The 21,988-nt window shown below is 47.3% G+C and overlaps 1 protein-coding gene across 8 annotated transcripts; it reads right to left on the bottom strand.

Annotated features, from left to right (window-relative positions):
* Nucleotides 1-895: 895 nt before the first annotated feature.
* Nucleotides 896-21,577, bottom strand: PIK3IP1 (phosphoinositide-3-kinase interacting protein 1). Of its 8 annotated transcripts, none has more exons than XM_044989824.1 (12): nt 21,470-21,577; nt 18,352-18,467; nt 17,450-17,545; nt 12,432-12,523; nt 11,304-11,509; nt 9,240-9,786; nt 8,836-9,085; nt 7,965-8,081; nt 7,672-7,788; nt 4,922-5,110; nt 4,699-4,777; nt 896-2,431 (listed from the first exon to the last, which is right to left on the bottom strand). In XM_044989824.1, the coding sequence occupies exons 7-12, from the start codon at nt 8,900-8,902 to the stop codon at nt 2,224-2,226; spliced, it is 777 nt and encodes a 258-aa protein (XP_044845759.1). In that variant the 5' UTR covers nt 8,903-9,085; nt 9,240-9,786; nt 11,304-11,509; nt 12,432-12,523; nt 17,450-17,545; nt 18,352-18,467; nt 21,470-21,577; the 3' UTR covers nt 896-2,223. The 8 variants fall into 8 exon arrangements, with proteins under 8 accessions (XP_044845759.1, XP_044845760.1, XP_044845752.1 ...); XM_044989825.1 differs by having other exon boundaries at nt 9,629-9,786; XM_044989817.1 differs by having other exon boundaries at nt 8,836-9,786.
* Nucleotides 21,578-21,988: the final 411 nt, after the last annotated feature.

Here is a 21,988-nt window from a genome sequence, read left to right as displayed (position 1 = left end):
AAAAAAAAACCTGGGAATTCACCTTGCTTTGAGCAGGGGGTTGGACTAGATGATCTCCCTGATATTCTATGAAAACATGAAGCTGCCACACAATGGGACCTCTCACTCAGAGTATCACCAGGGACATCAACCTGGTAGCTGTAGACTGACTTGACTGAGCAAGGGCTTTGTAGAAGGTTAGGATCTGATGCCTGACCAATCTGTAAATCCTCTACAGCAGTGCCTTCAGCTAGGGTAGTGGAACAGGTGGCAGTAACAACAGCTGCTGTCAGGCGTAGACTTTAAAAATAAAAAGCATTTGTCATTGCCACTTTTGAAATCACCTGAATCTAGCTGTGCTGCCTCCTCTTAATCCATGCCAGCCACTGTAACCTTCTGACTGTGTTTACACCAGCCTTTCTAAAGTAAGAGCGGGAGCAACAGAGCTGCCTCTGAGCAGGAAGTAAAGCAGAATCCACTTCCATCAGAGCAGAAAAGGAATAATTAGATCCTCTCTCCACATGCCCAGTCTGCTTAGTCACAGTAGCTTGTTCTGGGCTAGAGAATAGACAGCTGCTTTGTTAGGCATGCTCTGCTCCACTCTAATGCTAGACTTTGCCAGTATGTCTACAGAGTCAACATCCCATGGTGTTAGGAGAGGTGAAGGCGATTGTGGCTGTGTGTGTCTCTTATGCAGGATGGGGTTGTAGCTCTGAATGGAGCAATGGGTGAACTACAATGGCCTTAATTATTCTCTCCTCTCACTGCTTTGCAGTTTGGGGTAAGGGGCCTTGCCTGGGTTTGAATAATGCTGTTAAGCCTGCTTGTGCAGCTCAATACCCTGAAGGAACTGAAAGGTGTTCAGAAAGGCATGCTGAGCTGCTCACGCTTCCTAGGTGTGAGCAGCTACTTCCACTGAAGCCCACACAAGTTTCCACAGAACCTTTATTTTCCTTTTTAAGCTTTAATACAATGTAGCACAATCTGCATATTTATTTTATGAGGTATTTAAAATATTTACAAAGAAATGGTATTCAAAGACTTTAAAAAAAAATTTCCCTTTTCTGAACCATATAAACATCAACACTTAATGTCTGCTCAGTAAGTCCCCTTAAAGTAGCTGGGTAGAAAACCTTATTTGGATGGCTTGAACCCTGCTGCAGCGATGGGGCTGTGCATTTCTCTGAATTAGTCCTACACAGATTATGAACAGAAGTGCTTCTTGCTGATACACTTGCCCTAAAATCTTTATCCAAAGAGGCCAGTTTGGATAAACAGCCCCTACAGCGTGACCTCTCCTGCAGCCTGTGCAAGGGACACAGAACAGGATGCACAAGGCCTTGATGTGCCTGCACTAGTGCAGCTGGCTTGTCCTTCTCTCAAGCACTTTCCACTTGCATTCACCCTAGGACTGGCTTAAACTCTTGTTTGCTGGAAATACACATCCCTGGGGAAAGTCTGAAACGAATTCAGAAATGGCTACTATCCCTTTAAGCAGCAAAGAGTACTTAGCCGCTCTCCCTGAAGCTGATTGAGGGGTTGTCTATCTTCCCTCCACTTCTGAAATATTTCTGCTCTTCTGCCCTAGCAGACAGCCCAGCTGGATGCTCTGGAACCAGGCTCTTCTGTACCAGCCAAGGAGAGTGGGAATGTGTCCTGGGCACTGGAAGACTTTGCTTTAAGAGCATCTTGAGAGAGATCTCTTAAGCAATGCATTGGGGGCTAACTGTCTCCCTCCCCTTTAACCAAATCTTCTGTCTCCCAGCTGAACCTGAGCTCTTCACATGCCCATATTGATAGTTGTCAGTTGACTCTTCCCCATCTCTAAAAGACATTTGCACAGGACAGCTTTTCTCCTATTAAAGTAAAAGTACATTCAAAGTCTCTACACAACCCTTCTGTAAAGCTCCCACCCGCCCCTCTGATACTGCTGCTGTGTCAGCGTACAGGCTGAAATGCATGTAACACTGGTCAAAAGGGAGAGGAACAGAAAAAGAGGATGCGGGGAGTTCCCATTCTGAAGTACGGGAGGTGGGGCCAGCGTGGCACATTGCACCAGTCCTCAGGTGAAACAAGTCCTGCTAGCCACAAAATGAACAGCCCCCATTTCAGTGCATCTCCAAGTCCTGTCACTTGCTGGAATTCATCAACAAAAAAAACACAAATGAACCCCCACTCCCGAAACAAGAGCCTGGGATCTTAGCCTCAATCGTTTCAACCTGTGCCTCTCCTGGCCCTAGCTCCTCAGGCACCGGGAGTACCCGCCTGGCCCATGAGAGGTGTGTTGCCATCATGTGCCTCCTCTATGGGGGTCTGGTTGGTGTGTACCACTATCGTGTTCTCATCCACAAGCTCACAGGCCTGGTTCGTGAAGGCAGAAAGTGGAAGGGTGATGCGCTGCATTTCGCGCTCATAAACCTTCTGCTCGTGCTGCTCCTTCAAGTCTTTGCCCCTAGAAAGAACCAGAACAGGTGCTCTGAGTGCTGACTGCAGTACGGTCAGTCCCTGCAAGTGGGCTCTGGCCCAAAGGAGCTGCAGCAGAAGGGAAGAGGCTACTGCTCCAACAACAGACCAGGCCTTTAACATGAATGTGAGGTGCTGGGTTTTCCCCCCAAACTCTCAACTACAGAGCTGCCAGCAAACGGAGCCAGGTGGGGTGTGGGGGGGAGGTTTCCAACACTCCTTGCTTTTGACTGGTTCATCCAGTCTGCTCCCACCTGGCACTAGACTCAAGGCCCAGACAGTAGATATGGAAACAACATGTGGCAGCTAACTGGATTTTAGTTTATGGCTCTGTCTTGAGTCCCTGTAACATGCAGGTCTGCTGAGTCAAAGCAGGAGCTGCTAATGTTTAGAGAAGCCATTAACTGTGAATGGTAGGAAAGGATGCAAGAGCTCTGGGTGGTGGCTGGCACTTGCACAGGTGAGGAAGGATAAACACATGCTTTAGGCAATGAGTATCTTCCAGAAAGCAAACTGCGTTAATGGCACTGCTCAGGGTAGGTATGTAATGATTTTATGTGCCTGCTGTGTTCCAAAGAGACTTGCTTCTCCAAACTACCTGACCCCTCACATGACAGCAAGGAAGGTGACACGTCTTCAGTGTCTGGTGCCAAGAAGTGGCTTTTTTTTTAAAAATGAGTGACAGTTACTGAACTCTATAGCAAAGGTAATGAGTGCTTTAGTTAATGAGACACCAACCAGGTTTTTTTTAAGACAAGTGCTACATGCAAAATTTAACTCTAACCAGGAAGCCAATGCACCTGAACATGGCGAGCTGAAAAGGGGAAAAACTGAAGCATCCAGTGCTGACCCTGCCTGAAGCTTGAACTTGGGCTATTTTGATTTAAGGGAGGGGCTACTAAGAGTCAAGCCTCCCCAAAATCCAAATCTTCTCACAGCAAAAACAGTCCTGGCAGAGCCAGGCCCCAATTCAATGGAAGTCTGGTAGATCAGAAGTTACATTTCAGACTATCCTCTGCTTGAGCCCTGGAGTAGCCAGCTCCAAGAGGCTAGAACAGCTTCCAGGGTTTATTGCCAGACAGTTCTAGTGCAGTCTAACGTTCTTTCTTCCTTCCACCCCCGCCAGTCCTCTCTATCTACCTGCACTGGCCCCCTGAATCATGCTCATTAGCAAGTGCTAGATTCGTGCTCTAACCTTATGTAACACTGTTGGGAGTCTCTGCTGTCCAAGCTTGCTGATATATCTTATGTAAGGACTTGGCTCAGCCTGGGAGGGACTCATTCTGCTTCACTAGGAGAGGTTGGCCGCTAGCTACAAGAGTTAAGCCCTAAAGCAGGGATGTGATAATCGCTCTGTGGCTGTAGGATGTCTGTCTGGAATGCTATAGACAAACTGCAGGCCCGATCAGCCTGTCAGGTGCACATGTAAGTCTAACTGAACTGAAGGGGAGTTGAGTATGTGCAGCTGTCAGGCTAACTGGGCCATGCAATTCAAAGGACAAATTTAGGAAAGGGAAAGAATTATGATTCTACCCGGTTTTCACTCAAATAGATGAAGGTATAAACACAAAAGGGAGAGCTGGCTTAGACTGCCAGGAGTAGGAAGGGGAAGAGTGGGCTCAGCCTGGGGAAGACAGAACAAAGGGCAGGTTACTGTGGTTTGGGTGTTTGTTTTTAAATACAGCTGTTATTACTGTCTCACTGTGTTAGGGCCTAATCCTATGAGGTACTTAACTCCCACTGCTTTAACAGAGTAGCCAGTACTTGTGACTCGCAGATGTGCTGGCAGGTCCATATTGGGGAATCATAGGCAGATTAGCCAGTGTGTCTACATAACTGCAGCCCTGCCAAGGGCCTCTGACTGACTTGCAATAATGGAATGGAAGCTTAATAAATCTTGCCCTGTGACACTTTTCAGAAACCAAGTGGTGAAAGCTCCATCAATCAAGACATATAGAACTATACGGTGCAGCATCTTGGAGGCTATACTTCAAGGGGAGTGGGCTCCTCCACTGGCCCTGGGAGAGCGGGGGGTTATTACGGGACCTAATCCCTCTGTATTTAAATGAGTTCCATCGAGGCTATGACAAGACCAGATCTCACAGCAGCACCACCACCAATGTATAAGAGCCTACCCTTCTCAGAGTCCTGCATGAACTGGGACTTAGGTGTTATCTATCGTAGCTCAGAATTTCCTGACTTTTATAGGCTTGTATCACAGCCACAATGCAAACTCTTGATCCAGAGACTACTTACCTTTTGTAGATGTAGCCCACAACAATGCCAGCTCCAATGGCAATGATTATCACCATCATGATGAAGGCCATCACATAGCCTGTGGAGAAGGAGCAGAAGCGACAAAGTTAGGAACAAGGCAGCAGCTCAGCCTCTGTATACAGCAGTGGCTTTAGGGTTCAGAAAAGAAACATCCTGTTGTTGTCCCACTAAGGAATCTACAGAGTGTTCCTGGAGGTCATACCTAACGTCCCCAAGTCCTTCTTTTCGTTAGACTTCATCCGGACTCTCTGACTGATCCCAATGACGGGCTGCACAGCAGCTGCCTCGCTCCGGGCTGGTAAAGTATCAGCTGGTTCAAATACCTGGTCTATCCCCTGAGAAACCTCAGCCACAACTGTAGGGACCAAAGTCTCTGTGGAGGAGGTAACAACTGTTGGGGAAAAAAATACATTAAAATGTGTCACCAAACTTTCATAGCAACAGCTATCTTGTGAATGGGGCACAAACCCATCTCAGACCCAGAACCTTGGGACCTTCCTCATCTTAGACTGACAAATAGTCCCACTCCCCCTTAGATGTTACAATGCCTCCCCACAGATGGGAGAAAACACACACACTTTTCAGTTCAACTGCTGCTAAAGGTCAAGAGCAATCTAGGCAACTGGCAGAGCAGAGCACCAAAATAGGAGTGAGAACAGAGGTGAGACCTGAACCCAGAGCATTAATCAAAGGGCCACCAGGTAAATCCATTTATAGCTCAATATACAGAGAAAAAAAATCACGCTGAACAAAAATGACCAAGCTGATCAATATCCCCATACTGAACTCTTGCAGGAGCACATTCCTGAGCAGGAAAGGCCTGCGTGGGACTGGTCTATGAAAGAATTTAAGTCCATCACCACTCTCCTATTTACAGCTTGCTACCAAACAGCCCTTGTGAAAGAGTGAAGGGAAGAGGGGGAGCACTCACTCTGGGTCCACCATCTAGCTCACTTTTCATATTCCTGACAAAAGCTAAAGGGGGTGTCAGCTCAGGGCACTGGCAATATAAACCTTTCACATCATCCATGTGGCTCACTCATCTTCATATTCCATTTCATATGACCACTGTGAAATAACGAAGACTATACCAGCAGGACACGCTTCTACTCCCTGTCTGGGCTAGTCCTAGACAAGAAAAACTACCTTTTTGGAGGAGACCCCCCACACTCAATATGCTGCCATGACTGTAAGCCACCCTCCACAGCATCTTTTCTATGGGGCTCAGAACCCCCATCTCACACATATGATGGCAACGTTCCTTCCTTTAGGTATTTTTCCTTGGAGCATTTTGGTTCAATACCTCGAGTCTGTGATCAGCCAGACTGACTTCCCGTATAACACAGACCATAGGACTTCCCTGAATTAATTTCTCTTTGAACTATAGCATATCCTTTAGAAAAAAAATATTATGTGATTGGGGGGAGGGGGTGTTGGGTTAGTAACAGGCAGGAGACCACCAGGAAATAAAGGTCCCTCTGCAGAGGGATGTTACTTCACACAGTGTCTTTCAGAAAAAAAATGAGAACAGGATCTGGCAGGGGCTATGCCTGGGGAGAGAAAGCAATGGGACAGCCTCTTCCCCGGGCAGACATACCACAGCAGGGAAGGTGGTTTAATCTGACAAAATGGCTGGATCCCTGGCAACTGCGCCAATTGCTCAGCATATTGGCTCCCAGTCCCAGGCAGTTCCCCAGTCCTAGGACTTTTAAATAAAGAGCCATAAACAGGGAACATCTGCTCTGCTATGTCCTTAATGAGCTGCAGTCCAAGGGTAGGAGGACTGAGAAGACTGAGGGAAGCAAGAATTCTGAATCCTGCCTGGGGTGGAGGACTACATGCAAGGAGGAACATGCTCTCCTGTAGAACAAAAGGACCCCACTCGTTATGCCTTTCCAGTTTGACTGTGAACCACAGATGATTACTCTCTGGGAACGTTTTTTTAACCAAAGCAAATTTTGAAATGAAAGATGGGGGTGTCTAGGGGAGGTTTTTTGGGGCACAGACTCTTAGAGAGGAGAGCAAACAAGCAGATAGTTCAGACAGGATCAGTGCAGATGTGTTCTGTATTGTGCATCTTCTAACATTTTCCCTGGAATAGTCCTAATCAGATTATTCCCCACTCTAACACCTCTATCAGGGAGATCTTCCTGGTATGCCAGTTCTTCCCTTTCTTAATTTCTTCCTGTTGATTCTAATTATTCTCCCATCAGACAACTCCTCGCCACAGCTGTAGGTGGTTAGCCCGTCCCCCTATCAATCCCACTGTGTCCACTCTGGATAGCTTCACTTGTTTAATCTTTGCTTCCTGCCCCCTGCGGTTTCACGGGTGCCGCAGCTGTTTGTGAAGCTCCCCACAAGCTGGTGCCTGAGCCTCACAGTCCCTGACATTCTGCTGCTCTTCGCTCCCTCCAGTTTGTCGACACCTGAGCTGCCCACCCTGACCTGGCCTTTCCCTGCAGTGACCCACGTGGGACTAGGGGCTGGTGGGGAGGGGGCTGCGCAGAGGCTCTCTCTGGGGCGCGAGACACACGCGGGAAGGGCCGGCATGACGTCACGGACGGTGCCCTGGAACGAGCGGGGGTCAGCGGCTCACTCCACGTGCAGTGGGCGGGGACAGCCCCGCCCTGGGGGCGGGGTTAAATTGTTTACACGCCGAGCTAGAGCCGCTGGGATGACATCACCCCAAAACGGGAGACCAATCAGCAGCCCCTAGAAGCTTGGCAACAGGGCAGCCAATCCCGCTGCAGCAGGGGTGGGGACTGGCAACTGCACCCCCTCGTTCACCCGACGCGCTCCCCCAGCGCACGTGCCCTGGCCCCGCTGACCCCACGCGGGGAGAGCAGCGGGCACGTGGCCCCGCAGCGGGTGGGGACCCCTGACGGGGAGCAGGGCTCGCGCCAGCCCGGGGAAGCGCGCGGGGAGCCCAGCGCCGGGCGGAATCGCGCTCACCTGGGCAGGGGGCGATGTCGCAGGGGCTCCGCTCCGGGATGCCGGCCTCGCCGCTCACGTAGCACCAGGGGGCCGCGTCCCCGTCGGGGTTCCGGCAGCTGCTGTGATCCTCGGAGACTGGGGGGCCGGGAAAGACAGTTAATGCGCGGCAGGGGCTGGGCTTGCACCCCCCACCCAGCCCGGGAGACACACACAGGGAGGGGGGGGGAAACGGGCAGTAACACAACTGAGGAGCTGTTTGGACCCCCCCCAAACCCAACCGCCCCCGCGGTGGGGCAGCCGAGCGCACCTACCTGCAAGGAGAGCGGCGCTGTAGTTTCTCCGCACCGCCAGCCAGTTCAAGCAGGGGGCACCGCTCGAGGTGAGCTGCTGGCTGCCCCGGTAGGAAACGCCATTGCCACGGACACATTCTGCAGAGAACGAGAGCGCCCCACCGGCCCTGAAACTGCGCCCGCTTTGTAGCCCCCAGCGGCACCCCCTGGTACCAGCCCCCCGCCCCCGCCGCTGCCTCCTCGCCTCTTCCGTCAAGGCACCTTTAAAACATCAAAGCCCCGAACACCCTCCCCGGACGCCATGACATTTCCGAGCTGAACGGGGGCGAACAGACTCAGTTCTAAAATGGGGGCCGAAAGTCTCTCCGCAGAGCCAAGCAACTCTTCAAACTGCCCAGAAGGGGAGGGTTGGGCGACCAGCTCCGCTGATCTGCAAACGTAGGGCAGCATCTCCCCCGTCCCTTTCCCCGAGCCACCCCTCCCGAGGCGTGCGGCAGCTCCCCTCTCCCGGGCTGGAAGTAGTAACAACAACCCGATCCATGGTTTCCACTTTCCGCACCCCCTGCGTCCTGAGACCGGTCACGTCCTCTTTACCCTTTCTAGACTCCCAGAGCTGGCAGGGACCGCGAGAGGTCACGACGTCCCTGCACTCAAGGGGACCGGACTTATTTCATGTGCCACAATCTCATCCCCTGGCAGAGGCAGAAGGGTTTTCGGGAGGCTGAGATTTGCCTTTGTTCCTGGTAACAAAGATGGAGCTCGGAGTCCCTCTCTCCGAAACCATCCGGAATAAGACACCCCTGCCCCACAGCAGGGCAATGCAGGCTCCATCGCCGGCCCCCGAGCTCGGGGAGCTCGGTGCGTGTGTGGGATGGGGGGGTTCGGCTCTCACCTTCGGTGGCAGACGCTGCTGTTAGCAGCGCGGCGCCGAGAAGCAAAGCTTGCAGCCAGTCCAGCATCCTTGATCCAATCCGGGCACGAGCGAAGGCTGGAGAAGTAGCCGTGGAAGTCTCAGCAATCCGGGAATGCTGCTCGCTCCTTTTTGGCCTCGGCCCCTGCTTTGGTCGTTATTTTCTCTTGGTAAACAGGCTGGACTGTAGCTCACTGCAGCGAAGGCTCCTCCTCTAGACTCACCCTGGGTCCTAAACATGCAGCGAGAGCGAGAGAAAACAGCTGCAGCAGAGAGTGGCGGAGCAGGCAGCCCAGGGTCTGTGTGCCCGACCCCTGGCTCGGAGAGTTTCGAGGATTCAGTAATATAAACGGTGAAACAGAAGCTCTAGGGCAAACTCCGGCAACCTGGGCTTTCACGTCCCCTGACCTCCGAAGGTTTTGCACGATTCTGGGATCGGCGAGAGGCGCCCAGGAACCAGTTATAGCCGGAGTTAAATCGCATTTAACCCCTCCCTGGCTATTGCGTCCACACAGGCGTAGTGGAGCCGGTTCAACTCCTTTGGCCTCCTGCCTATGAGGAGGTGGTGAGCTTCTGTCTGCGGCTCCCCTCACAGCACTCTCACCCTCTGCTGCAATCTCTCCGGGGATAATAATCCCCAGGCCTACACCCACAGACACACCAAGGAATACACACACCATTCAGAGATGGAGAGACCCATCCCCTTCCCACCTTCAGCAATAAATCCCTCTGTGCTAATAGTCACCCACTGAGGGAGTTAGGAAATCAAGTTTACCTGTGTGACAATGCATGTTATGAAACAAGGCCATTTGATGTTTTTTGCTGGTCTAGTGGATTGATTGGTAACAGTGCGATGACAGCTACAGAAGGGCCATGCTTGCTATCCCACAGGAGTAGTGCCATATTAGTGGGGGTTTGAAGAAAAATATGATTCTAGAGTGAAGAAGGGTGGATGTTATTCTATTCAGGTTCTTATACTGCAGTGCTATGGTATCTGAGGGAAGGGTATTTGCAAAGTAGAAATACTGTACTATTGCAACTGGGGTACATGTGTTTGCCTGTCTCAGCTTCTTCCTACAACCTTGAAATCAGTGACAGAACGTGTCTGCACGACGTGGTAGAGATAGACCCAGGTTGGCACCTTTTAGACAAGATCCTGATCTTAATCATGTGCAATTAATTTGTATATTGGAAACAAACCTGAGCTTCTGGAGTTAATGAAGGTGTTTATAGCTATAATTGCTTGTTATTACCAAAAATATTTACCTTACTCCAACAGCTTAATAGAGGGAGAAAACAATAATATGTCTCACAAGTGTAGCTTCCCTGGTTTCAGCTACAGGATGGGTCACAGGCCCCATTTTACATATTCATGCGTGATTCCTTCCAACCTCTACCAATCTGGATCCTTGGCCTCCATATTCATGACATCTTTGGTTTCCCCAAGGATCCTAATCCTGCCATCTTTAGTCTGGATATGAGGAGGAATTTCTCTCTTTTAGAAATGTACACAGGGGGAGATGGCCAATGAAGGGCTCCCTATTCACCTGTAACTACCAAGGTACTCCCTTATTTCCTAATTTGGGTTCCTCTGAGTTTGCCATAGTAAGCAGGAAATCCCAAACAGTGTAACTAAACCTGGTGGCACTCACTAACACACAGGCTATGCTTTCACCTCAAGGACATCAATTCCTGGAGCTTCTCTGCTTTTCATCTGTTTTTCTTTATTTAATCCCACATAATTTAGAATCTGTGGCTCTGGTCCTAGTTTTCTGGAGACATGCTCACAGCAGAGAATAAGAGGTGAAAACTCCCTGAAAAATACTGTTAGTGTTGGTTCCACTGTAGGCATTCTATCCAAATAATGCAACCTTTTTGTAGCAATTTCAGACAATATGTTTAAAATAGACAAATGAAAAACAATCAGCTAAAACGGGTTGGCAACCTTTCAGAAGTGGTGTGCCAAGTCTTCATTTATTCACTCTAATTTAAGGTTTTGTGTGCCAGTAATACATTTTAACGTTTTTAGAAGGTCTCTTTGTAGAAGTCTATAATATATAACTAAACTATTGTTGTATGTAAAGTAAATAAGGTTTTTAAAATGTTTAAGCAGCTTCATTTAAAATTAAATTAATCTGCAGAGCCCCCCGGACCAGTGGCCAGGACCCGGGCAGTATGAGTGCCACTGAAAATCAGCTCGCGTGCCGCCTTTGGCATGCATGCCATAGGTTGCCTACCCCGAGCTAAAATATTCACCCCTTCTGGATGGGAGAAAGTCTCTAAAAAGGTCTAGGGAAGAAGGATGGGCTTGTGGTTAAGGCATAAGGCAGTAATACAAGGTTCTCTTTCTGGCTATGCCACAGAGCTTGTGTGTGACCTTGGGCACTCCACTCTCTCCTCTGTGCTTCATTTTCACTTTCTATAAAATAGGGGTAATCATGATTTCCTACCTTAGAGGGATGTTGAGAAGATCAGTGCTTATAAAATGCTTTGGAATCATCACCTGGAAGCCGCTAAAAGAGTGAAAAGTATTTTTACACCCGAAGGCTACAAGGTCTAGTGGATAATGGATGACTGGGCATCCAGCAGGTGTATATTCTACTGGTTCTCCACATGATCATGGTGAAGTTAAGCTTCCTGGGGCTTGTTTCACCACCTGTAAAATGGGTATATTAGTACTCAGCCAGCTTTAAAGGACTTTGACATCATTGGTGAAGGAAGCTGCATAAGTACTGGTTCCCACTAGCTGAAATGTCTGCTCTGTTTAAATGCTTTATGTTTTACTGTGGGGACAGACTGTTGCTGGGCCAGGTTCCAAGGTCTTATTTCTGGCAGCACTTTCACTGAAGCCTTTGGAAGTTTTGACTAAGGCTGTAGGATATGACAAAGTGGGTATTCACCTACGAAAGCTCATGCTCCAATACATCTGTTAGTCTGTAAGGTGCCACAGGACTCTTTGTTGCAGTCAAATCAGGGAGTCTAGGATGGACTCAAAAGCTCTCACAGTACCACCAAAGCACAATAGCCTTTTTCACCGGTCTGACTTGTACACATTTCTTTTTTCCTTTTATCTCCAGTTTTTCTGGGGTGCCAGGGCAGATTTAGGCCCTGCAGTTTGACAGAGCAAAGTCTAATGAGATGCCATGGAACTCCAGAGAAGGGGGGAACAAGGGAATTAAAAGCTGTGCCTGCTCATTAGGAATGGGTTGAATCTACTTGCTCTGTTCTTGCAGCTGAGAGCTTCTGTTAATTTCTAGAGACTTTATTTGAAAAGGAGGTGTTCCACTGATTATTGGATGGATACCTCTGTGCTATATCCATGGCACTTCTCAGTCAAGGATCTTAAAGCACTTCACAGAGGTACATCAGTATGCCATTTTACAGATAGGAAAATGGAGACAGAGAGGTTATGTGATTTTCTCAAGTTTGCATTGTGAATCCCTTATCTAGGTTCTGTTCACATCTCTGTCTTGCGCGCAGTTTGGTGCTTTAACCACTACACAATACTGCCTTCCATTGATATATCTGTATCCCCAAATGCAGACATTGTCTGTACAGGCTGATATTATGGCATTTACCTTATAGTAGCAGACCAAACTGTCACAGATGTTTTCTTCTTCCAGACTGTCCCTTTGGTTTTCTTTGTTCTACTTCTTCACCTGTGGGAAAACTTAATAAAAAGTTTAAAGAAAGAAATATTCCAGGGTAGTTAAGCACTGGAATAAATGGCCTTCGAAGGTTGTGGAATCTGTCAGAGATTTTTAAGAGCAAGTTAGACCAAGATACGTCACAGATGGTCAGATAATACTTAGTCCTACCTTGAATGCAGGGGTCTGGACTAGAAGACCTCTTGAGGTCCCTTCCAGTCCTATAATTCTATGAAAACAACAGTGGAGCTTACCTGCCACACAGGGTGCTGTGAGAATGAGGCAATGTTTGTAAAGGGCCCCGAAGACAGAAAGCAAGAAGTATACTAAGTGTTCTTAAGTACTTACAAATAAAATGCAGATAATTCTGCAAACCATTCCTACTCCCAGCTCGATCATAAAACAGTGTCTGTCAGGGTTTCTCACCTAACAAAGCCATCCTTACAAGATGCTCCAGGGGACAGAAACAAATTCCAACACATTATTTCTGGCTTACAAAAACGATAAGGAGTCAATCACAAGGACTGGGACAAGGGGGCTCCGACTACACATGTAGTTTATGAAGTTGTGGGCCAATGTGCAGCAGCAGAATTACAAGCCAGAGAGCGAAACCATGCCGTACGGGTCAGAGGGGAGAGAGGGAGTGAAAGTTCTGCCTCCATTGCTGGATCTCCCTGCTGGCATGGTAAAGAAAAGGCTCTCCCCTCCCCCCTCCAATCCAAGAGCAGGAGCTACTGCCAAGTAAGTGCCAGCCAGAGCCTCCAGGACTAACAAGGAAGCCAGCAGGAGCAAAACAACCTGCTCTGATATTTGAACTGGTCTGGACAGGTTCAGAGAGTTTGCTCTACTTACTCAGAGTGCCTTCGCTGATGAGTTTTCTGCATGGTATATAATGAAAGGCTAGAGGCGCTAGCAGTGTAATCTGGGTCCTGTGGTTCAGAGGAGGGCAAAGTAGCCCCTGTGGGTGACGGCAGGGCTTGAAGGGGGAGTTATATTTTTCCATCACAAAGGGGTCGGTGCTGAATGCCTTCAGCTCTTGCTGGCTACACTTGGAGTCAGGACACAACCCCCAGCATGATCGAACCCTTCAGACAGCTACATCTTTCTATTGTGGCCTCTCTTGTGATAATCTGTACAGCATTTTACCACGATGGTAATCAGTACCACTCATCACCAAAGCAAGCAAACAACCCAGAGTTATTTGTATTCATGCTGGTCTATTTTGTAACAGACTCGATTTAGATTACTGTTGTCCTTGTCAGAACTCCTCCTTCCTGGTTTCTGGGCCAGGCACACAAATAACAAAACTGCTTGGATTACATAACCTGTTGTTTTTACTTGCTATGTGTCATGGCAGGATATCACCAAACCCTAGCTGTGTTATTAGGCACAAGGCACAGCTGACGGAGGAGGGGGTGATTTCCCAACCTAAGCTACTGCTGGAAAAACAGAGCCTGTCTCTTTAAGGGTGGAGGAGAAATGCCTTTGTGAGGAAGGCAGCATGGTTTTAGTTGGGAGGCACCGTGATCTAAGGGGTGAAAGCACAGGCCTTGAAGTCAAGAGCTCAAGATTTATGAATGTTAATTTTTTAGATCCAGTTTTCCCTACATCCCACATACACCCCAGTTAGCTCGCCACTTAGGCATCTCCCCAACAATGAAACTGAAGGTTAGAAATACTTTTCACTTTTTTTTTTTAAAGGAATTGTTCTCATATTTCCTCCTCTTTGTCTGCTGTTTAGTGTCTTCTGATATTGGAGATACTTGCCTCACATTTTAAAGGCTGGTGCTGTGTGTCTGGGCCCTGGGGAGTGGTTAGGCCTCCCCTGGTGCCATCTTTCTGATTAACCAACCCAAATGTAACACTAACAGTTTCACTTCTCTAATGACACCTGGTTCATTGTGAGCCTAGTAGCCAATTTTTTTTCCCTTCAACTTCAGAGTTGGATCTCTTCTGCAGCCTTCCTTACATGCCAAGTGATTCTGCTAATTCTCAAGCAGGTACAGATGCAAAATTGTAATTGGAACAATAGTTTTGCAAGGAATCTTGTAGAATTGCTAATTGTTTGATTACTTGATGCAGGTAAAATTCTGCCACTTATAAAGTCTTCCTTGCTATGTTAACTTCAGACAATATACAATGCCACCCCACTAAGCTGCACAGAAATTTGAAAGTAAGCATTTGTTCAGCAATGGATCATGCTTCTGCATGAGATTTGGCTCCAGAGGTACCAACCAGTGTTGCATTATCAGCTCCGGATAGCTATGCATCATACACTTCTCCAGCTTAACACTTCATGGCTCTTACTGCTTCAATTCTGCTTTTCCATCTTCTTTCAGGCAGTTGTTTCACTCTAATACCAGAGTGTCCAGTGTGTTTCAAAACAATATCCCCTTGACAAACAGACTGAAAATAAATTAAAATACCCTGAATGACCCCCAAAAGGTTCACGCCTTCGGTACAACAGCCAGCAGCACTGCTCAATACCAGGCTGATAGAATGGGTGCTACAGGACACAAAAACTGTTCAAGAGAAGCTCACGCATCTGTTTCTACACTCCGCTATTCTTCCCTTTCATGTTAGCTCCATTGTCACAGTGTTGCCCCCTCACATCTGCAAGAGGCAGTCCCATTTTATTTAACTTCTGGAGAAGAACTTCTGCCATGCCTGCACCACTTGAATCATCCAGTTTCACAAATACTAAGAAGCATTCCTGTATTTTCACATTTACACTTTTTTTCCAGATCTTATGGAAATAAATCTTACAATCATAGACATGTCTACCGCTTGGCTATTAGCCAGTGTGCAACCATGGACGACTAAGTAATATTTTGATTCCTTCACCATGGATAAGATTTTGCCTCTGATTTCTGATGCCAAAAGGTCAATTAGCTCATTCTAAATTTTTTTTCCCAATGTAATAAAGACAGGACTATTTGACGTTATTCTTTGCAGAAATTATTTCATAATGTCATCAGACAGGACCATCAACTCCACAAATTTTAGGAAGTTTCCATTACCTGGTTCCTACAGCCTGTCTGAATGGCCTGGAAGAGCCATATCTGAACAGCAAGTGTCCAAGTAAGAGCGATAAGTCTATGCAGAACATTATGCCAGTGTTCTGTTTACACACTAAGTATATACTGATTATTTTGATCAACTATTACAGTTTAATCTCTCCTGCAATCCATTGCACATCTGAATGATTAAATGTGATCAAGAGATTTTTCATGACTGCTGAAAGTGGCAGATATATTTTTCCAGTCTCAGACGCCATTGCTTGCCAATTTGGACTTGACATTCAAAGTAAAGATCTTGCAACAAAGGCAAAATATGTTATCACTGCCACCCTATCTCAGCCCTGCACCTGGATCCTTGGCCTAACCTCACACCATCTTGCTATCCCCCACCTGGCCCCTTGCCCAGTCCGCCCCCCCCCCCCGCACTCACCCCTCAAAACGCACCACCCCCACCTGACCCCCCAGCAATCCCTGCACCCACCAGTCTGCCCCTCAGACCTTTCCAGAGGAGCTCCTCGCTATCGGGCTCCTTGCCCACACACTGGCAGCACTGCCAGAGACATGGTGGAGTTAAAGAGGTGGCTGCAGTGTGAGTCCGGGGCAGTGGCCAGGGACTGCCCAGGCAGCAGGGCCGACCTGAGGAGCAGTAGGCATGGACTGGGATCAACATGGAGCTGTACGGATTGCTGCACTTGTGGTGCAACCACCTGAGCTGCAGTCGCAATCTTCCCTGGTAACCCCTCCCCCAGACATCCCTCCCAGCTTCATCCTCCGCGGCTGTTGCCTATCTGCTGCCCTAGTCTTGTCCTTGCAGAAAGACAAATGTCTCTGGTTTTCCTCAATTGTGCACGTCACAGACATACAGAGACAGCACATTTTATAACTCCTACAATACATACGACCTCTCTGCAGCCACTACAAACATGCAGAAGCCAGCCCTGCAAGCATGAGAGCACCTCCCCCTGCAATTCTGGTTTTGAGTTTCATTGAACACAGTACTCCAGCTGAGGCCTCTCCAGCGCCGAGTAGAGCAGGACTATTACTTCCCATGTCTCACATACAACAGTCCTGTTAATACACCCCAGAATATTAGACTCTTTTGCAAATGTGCCACATTGTTGACTCGCATTGAGTTTGTGTTTCACTATAACCCCCGAATGCTTTTCAGCAGCACTATCACCCAGCCAGTTATTCCCCACTTTGCAGTTGTACATTTGATTTTTTCCTCCCAAGTGAAGTACTTTGCACTTGTGTTTATTGAATTTCATCTTGATGATTTGAAACGAGTTCTCCAATTTGCCACAGTAGTGTTGAATTCTTAATCTGGTCTTCCAAAGCGCTTGCAACCCCTCCCAGCTTTGTCTCGTCTGCAAATTTTGTAAGTGCACTCTCCATTCCAGTATCCAAGAAAATACTGACTACTGGACCCAGGACAGACCCAAGGGACCCCATTAGATATGTCCTCCCAATTTGATAGCTAACCATTGATAACTGCTCTCTGGGTAAGGTCTTTCAACCACTTATGCACCCCCCTTATTGTAATGCAATTTGAGACCACATTTCCCTACATTGCTTATGAGAATATTGCATGGGACTGTGTCAAAAGTCTTATTAAAAATCAAGACATATCACGTCTACGGCTTCCCACCCATCCACGAGGCCAGTAACCCTGTCAAAGAGTTTGCCATCTTCAACAGCAACTCTGGTTGTGAAGTGAAGATCCCTAGCTGCTGTATTAGGAAGACCACAAGGATCCAGAAAGGCCTTTTCTCAGTGGGACAGGTAGTGTTAACTTGCCTCACCATACTATTTCTTACAAAATAAAGACACTGGGGTAGGATGCAGTGCACTCGATTAGTTAGCTAACACTTGACATGGGAAGGCTGCGGGGCTATTTCTTAAATAAAAGCATATTTATTTTAAAAGTACCCTTTCATCTTCACTCTCCTCCTGGTATTCAGTAGGGATGGCCAATGGATTGCAGCTGCTCTTTCACACAGACACTTGTTGCTGGGTCACCTTCTCCTGAAGGAGTTAGAGAAATCTAATCAAGCAGGCACAGAGAAAGGATTTTGTGTGTTCAAAATAAGCCCATCCAAACATGTACACAGTGCTGCTCAGGACAGCACAACCCTCACACAATCCTGTGGCAACAGCAAGAGAAGCCTTTGTCAGGCTGGCAGGAGCTGTCTCTGCAAAGAGGGAAATTCAGAACTATGAAACATACAGGCCGTCTCTCCCTGCACCCTGGGCTTCTATAGTCCGGCTCCAGAAAATAAACGCATGCACCCTGCAGGGTAAATTCTCTTTTGGTTTATTACCATTTAAAATCAGTGTGTACCCCCTTGTACAGAGGCCTCAACTTCCAATAGAACATACAAAAAATACACACAATAGAAAAAAATAAGTGAGTAAAAGTAATTGCTTGATACAAATGGGTCCCTAAGACAGCTGAGGTGGCTAGTCAGGCTTGGTTTCAATAGAGGTAGACCTATAAATAGGCAAGAAATTTAATTCAAGCAGGGAGAGAGTCACCCATCCTTATCAAAGCCTCACCTCCTGCTTCCATTGAAGATAGTGGCGAAATCCAATGGCAGCAGGATTGGGGCTATCCAGAGCCAGTGGCAAGCTTCTCTGCTCCCTCCCTTCCAAGGCACCATCTCTTCCATATGCCACTGCATCAGAAGAAACCTACTGTCCCAGCTTTCCTGATTTACCCTCTTCACGCCATACATCAGCCAGTCACTGGTTAGGACTTTTGAGAAAAGTCTTTTCATCTTAATACACCCTGTATCAGCATTAATTGCAGCAACGTTCCCTCTCTGCCTTACCATTGTGGTCTGACTTAAGTCTCTCCCAATCCATGCCCTTGGGTTCGAACCGTTAGCAGAGTCAGCCTGACAATTCTGGAGAGAGCACATAAAAGCTGCCTGGAGAAGGTACCTGCCTGTTGATAAAGCAGCCAGAAAGCAATTAGCAAGAATGAGACACCAATTTATCATACCAAGCACATACCAGAGGTGTGTGTTTACTACATGACTGCAGGTAGCTTAGACGTTTATACATCAGCCAGTGTCTTCAGGAAAGGTACCCTCCAGCCCAAGGGAGTCACTGGAATGTCAATTAGGCACCAATTATTTCCTGCAGTGAACATCTCTCAGAGCACTTCTAGGTCTGCAATACTGCAAAGGCCACCCAGGAAAAACTACATTCAGCTGGACCCAAAGACCACATCAGTAATGCCAAACAGCTTTTAAATACTGCACGTTTAGAAAAGAATGCATCCCAATGTTTGTCCAACTTTTTATCCATTACACCTGAAGTCTAGGGTGCTGAACAGATGAAAGAGAGCAGAATCTGGCCCATTAACTGATCAGTCTCCACAACACACCAATGAAGTATGGTTCCCATGCCCTGTTTTATAGAAAGGGAATGAAATCTAGGAGGAGGGTAAAGAGTTGATCCTCCCAGATGCTAAGAGTGGTGTTAATGGGAGCTGAAGGGGCTCGGCATTCCACAGCTTCAGTGCAAATCAATGACAGAGCCAGGTTTACAATTCAGGATCTCAAGTCTCCCAGTCCCATGCTTTGAATACTGATCACATTTCTTCTCAGAGGAACATGGACTAGATACAGCAGTTCTCAAACTGTGGGTCAGGACCCCAACGTGGGTCGGAACCCCCTTTGAATGGGGTGGCCAGGGCTGGCTTAGACTCGCTGGGGCCTGGGGCTGAAGGTGCAGCACGGCCCAGGACCAAAGCCAAAGCCCAAGAGCTTCAGCCCTGGGTGGCAGGACTCAGGTTGCAGGCCCCAGGCCTGGGGCTGAAGCCCTTAAGCTTCAGCTTTGGCCCTCCTGCCCAGAGCAGCTTTGGCCCCTCACCGGGGGCAGTGGGGCTGAGGTGGGCTCAGGCTTCAGTCCCCCTGCTGGGGTCGTGAAGCAATTTTTGTTGTCAGAAGGGGGTTTCGATGCAATGAAGTTTGAGAACCCCGTAACGAGCAGATTACTGTGAAAACCAACTCCTATGGGTCACTCACAGGGCCTAGTGGGGGCTTGCTTTTGAAAGGGAGGTTTGCGCAAATGGAAAAAGGCAGGGCCCAGGAGAGGATGTCCAGACAACTCTAGTTTTCATCTAAGCTTTAGTATCACTCCCCCTCCCACGCCACCCCTTGCTGATTTGTTCCTCCTCCTCTCTGGGACAGAGCTGGGTATACGGGTTCAGAGAGTCAATATTACTTCACTCAAAATCAAAATTCAGCACAGTGCCTAGGCAAAAGGGTAATGGTACAGAGCCTGCTTAACTGATGTGAAGGGTTTCATCATAGTGGTAAGGCCAATACACTCCACAGTATAGTTTGGCACGTCTCTCAGATTTTGTCACCTTGAACAATTGAAAACATGCAGTTTTATTTTTAGGGGGTAATAAAAAGAAGCCTTTTCTGTTTCATTGTTGGGGTGGGGGCGATCTGTAACTTCCCCTGTTTTGGCTTGACTCATTTTATATGTAGTGAAACCCAGAGCATTTTACTCATCCTTTCAAGGTCAGAAATTAGTTCTTTTGAAATGTACTTTGGCATCACAAGTACTTTCTCTTTTTACATTAAAGCTGCAGATTGCATCACCCTCCAGACTTAAGACAGGCACCGGCTTAAGTTCAGATATTACATTTTAAGAACTGAGGTTTAAGGAAAAGCAAGACGTTAAAAAGTTACGACAGACACTACAAAATCTAGGTTAGTTTTCCTGCTATTAATCCAATCAGCTGAAGAGTTAGATCATTCAGTCACATGATTCCTCTATTTCAAGTAATTAATTATTGAGGACATTCAGTTCAGGGAGTGACAACTGTAGGAAACAATGGGGAAAGAAAACATATTTCCTAAGCCACTGACACTCAGAAAAGAGGTTCAATACTGTCACCAGGCATTTACAGTTAGACCAAAGACGGGTATGAACACCAAATCCTCACCACCTTAAAGTCCTGTTGCTGTGCTTTAAGGAAATAAAAAGTCTGGTTTGCTCTACCTGTTTTATCCCATGTATTTTCTTCTTGTTGTTAAGGCACCGGACTGGGACTTGGGAGACCCGGGTTTAATTTCTAGTTCTGCCACAGACTTCCTGTGTGACCTTGGGCAAACCATTTAGGCATAGATTCAGCGAGACTAATGTGCCTTGCTGAATTAGATCCTTAATCCATGCCTGTTACCCACCTATAAAATGGTGATAATGTGCCCTCTCTTCACCCCGTGTCTATCTTTGTTATATAGACCTTTGGGGCGTGGACCATTGCTACATTCGTATGCACTTCCAATCGGTTAGGAGGCTGGAGGCACTACTGCAATACAAATATCTCACTTTGATTACCAAGATATGTATAACTGAACTTTTTCCTTTCGTCAGCCTCCTCCTAATGCCTGAATGCCATTATGATCCAGTGTTTATGGCATGTCAGTCCCTGTCTCTCGGGAAGGAATTGTGAAATCTCAAAAACAGGATTGTAGACTCACCAAAGAAGGTGGGAAGGAAAGGGAAGCTCTTTCTAAAGGAGAGTTTCTGTTTACACAAATATGGGTACTCAGCGACTGGAAGGAAAATAGAAAAAGTTGGGTAAGGCTGCCCAGAGTGCAGCTGTGTTCACTGCAAGATCATGCAGAAACACTCATCAGGTGATTTTTTGGTCCAGATCTTTTCAGTTCTATTAGAAGTACATACTTCCCAAGTACAAAATCACACAGAATTGTTTTAAACCAGCAGTGTCACACCAAAAAAAACACACACCTCATCTGAAATTAACAATTTGCCCCAGAAGACGCAAGGAACCATAAAATATTCTTGGCGAGCTGCTTGGTTTCTACATTAACAAGCCCACCCCAGCCACCACGTCAGCAAAAATCTCTGCCATGCACATTGGGACCAGTTAGAACAATCATTACAGGTTTGTTAACCTCCTACCTAATAGGTTTCATGTCCACTGGCCTGGGAAGCAAGTCGCTTTCATTTAATTTCAATCTAAGAGTCCCTTTGATAAGAAGAATACATGGGGATGCTTTTAGAATCCTCCCTTTTTAACAGAAGCTCTACACCTTTTATGACATCAAGTCCAGTTCTGCAGCACTCAAAATAAAGTTCTGATGCAACTGGCCAAAATTCATCCCAGCCATAACTCCAGGGAAATATGAATGAATTTGGCCCACTGTCTGAAATTCTCCCTAGGCTTATGCCTATTGTGAACAGAGTGCCCTCTCGGAGTACTCATGGAAACAATAAATGGAGACACATATGCTACGTTCACTTTTGTTAACTGCCCTTTCTCCTCCAGCTCAAGTCCATCAGCAAGCTGATTCCCAAATTGGCAACAAAGCTCTTGCCAAACACACTACTCAGTTTACATCCTTCATCAACATTTTCCTGCCTACTTCCTCCCAAGTCCTCCAGTGTGGATAATCAATAAGAGTGAGGATGACTGGAGTT

This window comes from Mauremys mutica, chromosome 16, assembly GCF_020497125.1.
Source record: "Mauremys mutica isolate MM-2020 ecotype Southern chromosome 16, ASM2049712v1, whole genome shotgun sequence".
Taxonomy (NCBI): Eukaryota; Metazoa; Chordata; order Testudines; family Geoemydidae; genus Mauremys; species Mauremys mutica.
The sequence above is the reverse complement of the archived record's forward strand: the minus strand, read 5'-3'. Positions and strand labels throughout refer to the sequence as shown.

Coding starts and splice junctions, on each gene's coding strand:
- PIK3IP1 (XM_044989817.1), bottom strand. CDS start 8,902: ATGCTGGACTGGCTGCAAGCTTTGCTTCTCGGCGCCGCGCTGCTAACA. Junction 8,082..8,835: donor AGCAGCGTCTGCCACCGAAG/GTGAGAGCCGAA, acceptor CGTTCTCTGCAG/AATGTGTCCGTGGCAATGGC. Junction 7,789..7,964: donor CAGCGCCGCTCTCCTTGCAG/GTAGGTGCGCTC, acceptor CCGGCCCCCCAG/TCTCCGAGGATCACAGCAGC.